The sequence below is a fragment of the Crinia signifera genome, chromosome 12 (assembly GCF_055691185.1).
Source record: "Crinia signifera chromosome 12, ASM5569118v1, whole genome shotgun sequence".
In the NCBI taxonomy this organism is placed as follows: Eukaryota; Metazoa; Chordata; class Amphibia; order Anura; family Myobatrachidae; genus Crinia; species Crinia signifera.
In genome coordinates, this window is record NC_139228.1 from 83,668,916 (window position 1) to 83,680,050 (window position 11,135).

The window sequence follows — 11,135 nt, forward strand, 5'->3', positions numbered from 1 at the left end:
CTCCTGGACCCAGAAGGTATCAACAAAAAAAGAGAGCGCAAAAAAGACGCTTGCGGGCTCGCCACGCTGCGGGCACGGTGGCTCGCTACGCGAGCCACCTATTCTATTCTCCCTCTATGGGGGTCATGGACCCCCACGAGGTAAAATAGTGGGTGGCCGTTGGGCACCCGGCTGTCGGCATTTTGACAGTCGGGATCCCGACATTGGGTAAACGACTGAACCCGTCCGTCACCCGCTGCATGGACCCCCTCTGGTCCTGTGCTTGTACTGTGCCTCCGTGTATGGGTCACAACATTCCCATTGTCGGCCTTCCAACCCTGTCCACCTTAGCCATGTCGACACATTTAAATTGTCAACCAAAGCAATGTCGACCTTCAGTTGACCTAAAGGGCTGACCTTGTAACTGTATCCCAATCCTCCGTATGTCTGTGTGTATAGTGCTGGCTGCCACGTGGGCTCTCCGTGTATCTGCATATGGACCCAATTAGCTATTGCACTATTCTGTGTATTCTTTTCTAGGATGCAATAGAGAAACAATAAATAGAATCTGATGGTTGTCATTGGCAACATCTCCTCTTTTCATTTTTAGAAGCGTTATTAAATTTACCCCCGCTACATCCCTTCATCAAGTTCTCAAGACATTTGATAATGATTTTTATTTGAAATGACTTCTCCTCAGCAGATGGACTTGGCAGGCAGTGTCCAAGCGTATCATTTATATAATCTGTCATATGCCTCACACATGTTGTCACACACATACTGTAACTTCATATACTAACTGTCTAGCAAGCCCCATTCAGTAACCGCAGAATCTGCAGACGATCGGCGCAACTAATCCAGTGCGTGTGCGCCACAAGGGCCTGACAGGTGCCCCCTATCCGAGAACCGGCCGCTGTTCAAGTGCAATCATTTGTGTGGCTGTGGACACAGATAGCAATGCTTATACTAGAAACAATGTCTGATTACTACCGCGTTTAATCCTCCTTATATTACACATTGAATGGTTTGAGATTTGTACATTTAATAGGTGGTGCAGAGATGAAGTCAGGTTTCACACTGAGGGCGGGATGTTGTAACATCCGCAGCCCTGTATCGCCGGTCACCTCATTATTAATGACCGCATATTCTCTAACATATGCGGTTATTAACGCTAGGGACAGCTCTTGCGGTAAGAGCGGTCCCTTGCGATGCGGCCACGGCGCTGGACTTCCGAGTCTGAGCCCCGAGAATCCGTCTGCACATGCGCAGAGCAAGGCGCTGGCCGCAGGGCATGCTGGGAAGGATCTACACATCCCAGCATGCCTTGCCATAGTTTTAGCATTCCCTAATAGCAAAACTGTGGCAAGGCATGATGGGACTTGTAGTTTCAAAACAGCCGGGGTTCCACAGTTTGGACATGCCTGATGTACAGTATCACCTCCAATGTCTCCTTAAGGGACCTATTTATCATTTAATATTTGCGTCTAATTAATGTTAGCCATGGATATCAAGTACCTCTGAAATGTATGATGCCGGCAACCACCTCCTCCCCCGTAGGTTTCTATTTCTTCCCAATGTACCAATATCAGGCGTCATCGCATCAGGTCCTGCAGCTACCGCCATTCTTACAGCACATGCGCAGACACACCCCCCCCCCCCCCCGGCACCCAGCACAGCAGATCGCAGTGAGATACATTGCACCGATAGCATCGCATATTGCAATGTGATCCTGGGCGGTAAGATCCGCCTGTATCGCATTGCATATGAGATCCTTAGTAAATGGGCCCCTAAAAGGCAAAAATTGCATCATTTTGTGTGGAAAATATAAATACAATGTAATACTTTAACGATTTGCGGCCAGATAGTGGCTGCTGATTATTTTGCTATCATGATGGACCTTTTTCTTATGTGAAGGCCTGGCGCAGTACCTCCCTCCGCCCCAATGTTTATCTGGGCCCTCAGTCTAATTAGTGAGCATCCCTGGTGCATTCGCACATGGGACCGATGGTGAAGTTCTGCGCATGTGCATATTGTCATATCCTAGACATCCTTTGCCCTCAGTTGACTCCTGTATCAGTAGCATATTTTAGGATATTTTAAGTCCAAAGACGCAGCAGCAATGCTATTTGTGTCTGTCCCTGTATCACCCCCGCAGTAGTTTTACAGCCTATTTTGTATACCCAGCGCACTGGATGACTGGGTATGACGTGCGTTATGTCTGCACTCGGCCTCCCTGCGCTCTCATTTCTGTTTGTGAAACCCAAGAACAAATTATTCATGTTCCTAATCAGGCTTTTGTTTTGGAGCCCTGGGGGACACGAGCATTATTTCCCCATCTTTATGGTGTTGTAACGCACTCATAGGTTCCTGATCTGTTTAGAAGAATAGCTGTTTATTCAAGCAAAATGTACAAGTGCTTCTATTACCTGCCCTATACCAGTCCGTATTAGTATGGGAATCCGTGCAGAACTCTCCGGCATTGAATGTCTTCCATGATTAATTGATGCATAATTGTTTCGAGATTCCTTTTTGCTGACTAATTTCCTTCATTATCTCGTTACCTCCAGTGATTAGCAGCCAGTCAGTTGTACACTATTAATAGGTACACGGGTAACTGCTTGTGTGTTATATTGTCACATGACAAACGCAGATTTTCTGTCACGCTTTGCTTATATAACATATTAAACATAACATTGGCATTGGCCCTTGTGTATTAAGGGCCTGATTCACACTTGTCCGGAGGGCGGCGAATTTGCATCCGAACATCGGTAAACCGTGCGTGCTAAGATTGCCCTTCACTGGCCATATGCTAGGTGACTGACAGGCAGGTGGCGTTCTGGGGTGGACCCCCAGCATGGCTACAAAAATGGAGGGCGCACCCATAGAAAGGCTGGGCGGGCAGGCCCCAGCGAACGAAGGCCTACCACTGCCTGTTTGGGGGTTAGACACCCAGTGACTTCTGGGATACGTGCGGCGCGTGGGGACCTTCGCTGGGGCAGCGTAAACCTGCTCGCTAGGCTCTGAAAATACCCAGCTTAGCGAGCATGTCTGAATAGTGCCCCTGGCTGCTGCATGGGACTCAGACTTATTATAATGATGAGCGTGAAATAATTAAGTTGTTTTTCCAGCTGCAGCCACCAGGTGGGGCTAATGATATGTCTAATAATGATTACACGTGATTTGGCAAACATTGCTGTAAGTGTTAACACCTTCTTGGCACGCCAGGTTCCATAAATCAGATCCGATCAAAATCAGAATTGGGGGGCAGCAGAATTGAAAAATCCTATTCAGAAGACTGTGAAGCCGCTGACTGGTGGAGAGAGCTCTGTCAACCAATCAGTGGTGGCCAAGTACTTTGAATAAAATATTTCAATTCTCCCCGTTGCACCCTTCTCGCTGCCCGCAGCATCGCACTCCATGCGCATCGCACTGTATCAGCTGCAATACATCGCTGCAAATGACTGCACATGCAAAGTGACTGGAGGTTGACAAGAAGCCGGCGTTTTGGGGGGGGGGGGGGTAATCGTATGCTGTCAGGGAGAATCTGTGACTCCAGCACCAGAATTGAACAGCCCGTCTCTGTTAAAGAGGACTGGTAGGGTCAAACTTTGCAGATGAGCGATGGATCTGAATCAGGCCCACAGTCTCATAACTGAAACCTTTAGTGAGTTGTAGAACCTCTCACCTCAGCTGCAGCACATCGCGCAGCTGCAGCACATCACGCAGCGCACGTTACTGTTTCTGTCTTCCTGTAAAGTTTTCAAACAAGGTAACAACTAAACAGTTGTAACAAGGTGACAGTCAATAAAGACCGGCATCAATGCCAGGTGTGGGGAACACCTGGTGCGGGGAACGCCGGGTGTGGGGAACGCCGGGTGTGGGGAACGCCTGGTGTGGGGAACGCCTGGTGTAGGGAACGCCTGGTGCGGGGAACGCCTGGTGCGGGGAACGCCTGGTGCGGGGAACGCCTGGTGTGGGGAAACGCCTGGTGTGGGGGAACGCCTGGTGTAGGGAGATGCCTGGTGTGGGGAACGCCCGGTGTAGGGAGATGCCTGGTGTGGGGAACGCCCGGTGTAGGAAATTATGGGTGTAAGGAACGCCTGGCATGGGGAATGCCTGGCGTGGGGAACGCCTGGTGTAGGGAACGCCTGTGTAGGAAACGCCTGGTGTGGGGAACGCCTGGTGTAGGGAACGCCTGGTGTGGGAAATGTCGGGTGTAGGGAACGCCTGGTGTGGGGAACGCCTGGTGTGGGGGAACGCCTGGTGTGGGGGAACGCCTGGTGTGGGGAACGCCTGGTGTGGGGAACGCCTGGTGTGGGGGAACGCCGGGTGTGGGGGAACGCCGGGTGTGGGGGAACGCCGGGTGTGGGGGAACGCCGGGTGCGGGAAACGCCGGGTGCGGGGAACGCCGGGTGTGGGGGAACGCCGGGTGTGGGGGAACGCCGGGTGTGGGGGAACGCCTGGTGTGGGGAACGCCTGGTGTGGGGAACGCCTGGTGTGGGGGAACGCCGGGTGTGGGGGAACGCCGGGTGTGGGGGAACGCCGGGTGTGGGGGAACGCCTGGTGTGGGGAACGCCTGGTGTGGGGGAACGCCTGGTGTGGGGGAACGCCGGGTGTGGGGAAACGCCGGGTGTGGGGAAACGCCGGGTGTGGGGAAACGCCGGGTGCGGGGAACGCCGGGTGCGGGGGAACGCCGGGTGCGGGGGAACGCCGGGTGTGGGGGAACGCCGGGTGTGGGGGAAACGCCTGGTGTGGGGGAAACGCCTGGTGTGGGGGAAACGCCTGGTGTGGGGGAAGTGGGGGAACGCCTGGTGCGGGGAAACGCCTGGTGTGGGGAAACGCCTGGTGTGGGGGAAGTGGGGGAACGCCTGGTGCGGGGAACGCCTGGTGTGGGGAAACGCCTGGTGTGGGGAAACACCTGGTGTGGGGAAACGCCTGGTGTGGGGAAACGCCTGGTGCGGGGAAACGCCTGGTGCGGGGAAACGCCTGGTGCGGGGAAACGCCTGGTGTGGGGGAAGTGGGGGAACGCCTGGTGTGGGGAAACGCCTGGTGTGGGGAAACGCCTGGTGTGGGGAAACGCCTGGTGTGGGGAAACGCCTGGTGTGGGGGAACGCCTGGTGTGGGGGAAGTGGGGGAACGCCTGGTGGGGGGAACGCCTGGTGGGGGGAACGCCTGGTGTGGGGGAACGCCTGGTGTGGGGGAACGCCTGGTGTGGGGAAACGCCTGGTGTGGGGGAAGTGGGGGAACGCCTGGTGCGGGGAACGCCTGGTGTGGGGAAACGCCTGGTGTGGGGAAACGCCTGGTGTGGGGAAACGCCTGGTGTGGGGAAACGCCTGGTGTGGGGGAACGCCTGGTGTGGGGGAAGTGGGGGAACGCCTGGTGGGGGGAACGCCTGGTGCGGGGAACGCCTGGTGTGGGGAAACGCCTGGTGTGGGGAAACGCCTGGTGTGGGGAAACGCCTGGTGTGGGGAAACGCCTGGTGTGGGGGAACGCCTGGTGTGGGGAAACGCCTGGTGTGGGGAAACGCCTGGTGTGGGGAAACGCCTGGTGTGGGGGAACGCCTGGTGTGGGGGAACGCCTGGTGTGGGGGAAGTGGGGGAACGCCTGGTGGGGGGAACGCCTGGTGTGGGGAAACGCCTGGTGTGGGGAAACGCCTGGTGTGGGGAAACGCCTGGTGTGGGGGAACGCCTGGTGGGGGGAACGCCTGGTGGGGGGAACGCCTGGTGTGGGGGAACGCCTGGTGTGGGGGAACGCCTGGTGTGGGGAAACGCCTGGTGTGGGGAAACGCCTGGTGTGGGGAAACGCCTGGTGTGGGGAAACGCCTGGTGTGGGGGAACGCCTGGTGTGGGGGAACGCCTGGTGTGGGGGAACGCCTGGTGTGGGGGAACGCCTGGTGTGGGGAAACGCCTGGTGTGGGGGAAGTGGGGGAACGCCTGGTGGGGGGAACGCCTGGTGTGGGGGAAACGCCTGGTGTGGGGAAACGCCTGGTGTGGGGGAAGTGGGGGAACGCCTGGTGGGGGGAACGCCTGGTGTGGGGGAAACGCCTGGTGTGGGGAAACGCCTGGTGTGGGGAAACGCCTGGTGTGGGGAAACGCCTGGTGTGGGGGAAGTGGGGGAACGCCTGGTGGGGGGAACGCCTGGTGTGGGGGAAACGCCTGGTGTGGGGGAAACGCCTGGTGTGGGGAAACGCCTGGTGTGGGGAAACGCCTGGTGTGGGGAAACGCCTGGTGTGGGGGAACGCCTGGTGTGGGGAAACGCCTGGTGTGGGGAAACGCCTGGTGTGGGGAAACGCCTGGTGTGGGGAAACGCCTGGTGTGGGGAAACGCCTGGAACGCCTCTTTGTTTGTGTGAGAAGAATATCTCAATGTGTTACTTTATTGTTGTAAGATCACTGGCTGCTTATTTTTACATGTTTCCTATTGTTCTTTTCTTTATCCGTCAGCATGATGAGAAGCCCTATTGTCACAAGCCTTGCTACGGAATCCTTTTTGGACCAAAAGGTTAGTTTACAAACACTGAAATTGAGCTGATAATTCATGCCGAGATGCAGGGCCCTTCTACCATGCCTGTAATTACCCAGTTGGTTGTATCATTATTTCCAATTGTAAAGCACAACACTGCAGGCAGAGAATGCTGCGCTCTGATTGTGGATTACATTCCCAGACAGTGAATACCTTCCAGCATTCTGATTGGTGGTGGGCTGGATCTATCCACCAATCATATCGCTGACAGCCGTTCACAGCAGAGAAGCATGCAAAGAGATTGGAGATATAGCCGGGACTGCAGGTGGGATCCGTCACTTTTTATTTATTCCAGTGAATGGATGGGTAGGGGCCCCGGTGCCTTGCTTTGCCCAGGGCCTACACTACCGTTAAGTTGACCCTGAGTAAGGCCATTTACATCGATATTTCGGTATGACATGTGCACAGTAATCTATTCCTTTCTGCAGTATATCAGGCAGCATGGCCCGTGTGAGAGTCCCTACCCGGCTTATGTAAACAGAGTGACGTTTGTCTTTCTACAGGTGTGAACACAGGAGGTGTCGGCAGTTACATCTATGAGAAAGAACCAGACGCAAAGGCTCAACCCTAAGACGTTCCCACAGATGTCCCAGCGTCACCCCCCGGGAGACCCCCCTCACAATATTTGTATTACTTCTAGCTGATGACACTAAACTGGTTATTAGAGAAGCGTAGATAATACAGCTTTGGTCACAAGTTCCATGTTTTATACCCGATGTTAAAATCGATGCTGACTTTAAATGATACGTGATTCAATGTATAGTTTTCACTACGTTAGAAGCCAGGCAGAGCCCTGTACTACATGATTGTTTCTGTATGTGCTTTCCAAGAATTGCAGTATTATTTGTTCTTTAATATTCTATAAGTACGGAAGTTCCACACACATTGAACATGACATGGTGCATAAGCAGCTTTACAACTAGGTCACATCTTTAGTAGTCTTGAACCTTTATAGTTAAAGTGGCGGATTCAGGGGGAGGGGGGGTCGACTGACAGTACTACAATCCCAGGCCTGGACGGTAGCGGGCTCAGGACTTCAGTCTATCAAGTATAATTTGTTATAAACAAACTTGATGGCAGCCCTAACGTAACACAGGTCCATTTTGTGGATGGCTCTTGCGATGTTTAGCATTACACGGTTCCGAAACATTACACAGATATACGGACAATGTCCGCATATAGGGCCCGATTCTCATTTGGGAGTAAAGACAAAAAAAAGCAAGTAACTGTGCACCTGGGAAATACCATGTTTGGACTGCAGATGGGGCAGATGAAACATGTGCAGAGAGAGCGCACACTCTAAACACTGCCCACACTTGCAGTGTTAAAATAATAATGTCTAATATGTGTGCATGCAAAAGAAGACAGTATTGACCCTGCACAGAAAAAAATATAAATGTATTTTCGCATCCCTTGCAGTGCAACATGGTTTGTTCCAAATCCAAATCGGGGTCATACCTCACAGATGACTGTCAATTGGTCCCACTGGCGGGAAAACTTATCAGAAAGGGTAGTTACACCTCCAACTGCAAAATTCTTACCATTTCTTAAAACTGTGGCGGCAGTAATATATATATATATATATATATATTTATATATATATATATATATATATATATATATATATAAACGGTTCACAAAATATGATCATAATCCTAGTTTTGTTGCAGGTTTTACAGAAAATGTTATACTGTCATCCGGCGATGAGCCCGGCAATCTACGATTAACTAATTAACTTTACAGCTCATTAATTAATTTGCTGCTTACATTTTTAAATGCTCCCAAATGTGTCCAGTATGTAATCTACTGTAGCGAGCAATGGATTGTGAAGGGAACTATCACCTTCTTTAAGTTTTATTCCAATGCTTCTAATACCCCTTTTACACCGGCCGTCCGGCAATAACCCGGCATTTTTGAGTGCCGGATCATTTTGCTGGGTGAAGCTTGACCCCAATTCACACCAGAAGCAAATTCCCGGGTTAAAGCTTTTCATCCCGGGAATTTGCTGAAAAACCCAGGTTTTCCTGTGGTGTGAAAGGGTCAATGTGGGTCTTAAATCCCAGCACTCCGACCCTGGTCAAGAGCAGGGGCAGAGTGCCAGGATTTAAGACCCGTGTTGACCCTTTCACACCAAAGAAAATCCCGGGTTTTTCCAGCAAATTCCCGGGTTGAACATCTTTAACCCGGGAATTTGCTTCTGGTGTGAATTGGGGTATAAGAAGAATTAGGGGGGATTGCGAAATGAATGATCCAATGTTAACCAGATAATATCCTCAATTAAAATTCTTTAGGCACCATAAGGGAGATGAAGGATAGTGGAAATAAACACTAACATGCAGATTGTTCCCCTTTAATCGGTGAGTTTAGTGTTGGGATGATCAGCGAATCACAATGACTGCCATGGCTGTTATTAAATGACTGTTGGATTGCTGTGCTCTAGTAACATTGGTGCAGTAACGATTGCTGAACATCACTAGCCCACGTTCCCAGGTAGGAGGAACACATCCAAATCTGTCCTGTTTATGTCAGCCCACCGTGCCTCACCGTTTTATATTATCAAAACACAATTCCTGCCTATTTCATAAATGTTTTTGCTCCCTGCAATAGAAGTGGGAGGACCTAGCGCATCTGATTTACTCTACCAAGGATGTACATTGCCAGCCCCGGGTCCCACGTATGCTGAGTGCTTAAGTGTAGGAACACCGCCAAAATTCGGAAATAGAATAACTTCCAATCACAGCACCTCCGGATTCAGTGTGTATAGATGGTACTCGATCTGTAATCACTGCGCTATATATATATATATATATATATATATATATATCTTTTATACTTGCACAATATCTAATCCACCCGTGGATTATAGAAAGCGATTCTGCTATTGCAAATAAACTGTCCTTAGGTCATTAGGTCTACAGCAATTAGGTCAACAAGCATTGGGTCAACACCATTAGGTCGACATGGGTCTAGGTCAACATGGGTCTAGGTCAACAGGTCATTCAGGCAACACAAGCATTATGTCGACAGGCAAAAGTTCGACATGGGGTTCTTCGCTGTTTTTTTACCCAAATGTCGACAGAGTCGACATAAACACAGGTTAAAGTGCACCAAGTCCCCTCGCATGGCTCGCTGCGCTCGGGCAAAGTGCCCCTGGTCGACATTTTGACCTGTTCCCATGTCAACCTAGACCCATGTCGACCTTGTCCCATGTCGACCTTTCCCCATGTCAACCCAATTCTTGTCGACCATCATGCTGTAGACCTAATGTCTGTATCCCAAATCAGCATTCCAAACAAGGTATGGGTAGTAACCAAATTGTTCAGTCGACCACTAAGTGATCGCACTTAGTCTGAAGAGAGGGCGAATAATATCTGTCATTCAGCAGCAAATGAAGAATCTTTGTGTTCACGAACCGCACCACAATGCTTGTGACTTCCAAAATCACCTATACGAAGATGTAATGATTCCTGCAGTATATACGGTATGTGGCTACTCCCTGTAAGTGCACCGCAGGCACAGCAAGTCCAGAACACTAATATACCCCCACTATGAATGTAGCAGTAACAGGGACCAGCGCAGTGTTTCATATTTTGTATTATAAATCACGTACATTTAGAACTAGTGGGCATTGTATTATTTCTTGCCAACATACAGTCACTCTGCGTACAGCAAAACCAAATAAACAATAATCTCCTTGATGTATCACATATTCAATTTATAATACAGTATTACCTACTCTTGTATACCGGCTTCTTTAACGCATGTCTCTTTTATATCCCACATAAATATATTTATTGTATTACCGGAGCATATTGACCAATTTAGTTCTGTTGTAATAGGAGTGCGCTTGTGTGGGGATCCTGAAACTGGCTTTGAATGGAATTTAGTCTATTGTAGAATAAAGGAAAAACTGAATATTAATATTTGCTGATGGTATTCATTTAAAAAAACAAAAACAAAGAAAAGAAATGTTTAACACTAATGGTGCACACACCTCACACCTTGTTTTTTTTGGCTTGTGATGCGATATGCTCTCCCACTTAGTTCGCATCGCTAAACAAACAAGTATTTGCAGCCCGTACTTTTTTGTACTACATGACATCGCATCTAGTTCATGTCGCACACTTTTGTAGCGTATCGCATGCGATTGGAACTAGATGCGCTGCGATCTAGTACAAAATGCACCTAGCACATATTGGGCCTTATTCTAGTTCACTCTTTCTGACAAAATCCTTCTTAGATGGACAAAACCATGTGCACTGCAGAGGGGCAGATGTAACATGTGCAGATAGAATTAGATTTGGGTGAGTTATTTTGTTTCTGTGCAGGGTAAATACCTGCTGCTTTATTTTTACACTGCAATATAGATCTTGCTTTGAAGTAAAACCCCACCCAAATCTAACTCTCTCTGCACAAGTAACATCTGCCCCACCTGCAGTGCACATGGTTTTGTCCAACTAAGAAGAATTTTGTCAGAAAGAGTGAACTAGAATAAGGCCCATTGTGCCGTGTATGGGCACCTTAAAGAAGAATTGGTACTTGTGTATTATCACGGCACCCACGATTTCCATCGCATTGATCGCATCGCATGCGACCCGATTGTATGCGATCGCATGCGATGCGATCAGATTTAAC

At 50.0% G+C, this 11,135-nt stretch overlaps 1 protein-coding gene across 1 annotated transcript in view; it reads left to right on the plus strand.

The window, feature by feature from the left end:
• The window catches only part of LOC146050163 (cysteine-rich protein 2-like), an 87,327-nt gene extending 76,906 nt beyond the window's left edge, over positions 1-10,421 (plus strand). The window contains exons 7-8 of the mRNA XM_083167050.1: positions 6,422-6,479; positions 7,004-10,421. Coding sequence (XP_083023176.1) covers positions 6,422-6,479; positions 7,004-7,071 — 126 coding nt within the window. The 3' untranslated portion in view covers positions 7,072-10,421. The remainder of the gene's footprint in view (positions 1-6,421; positions 6,480-7,003) is intronic.
• Positions 10,422-11,135: the final 714 nt, after the last annotated feature.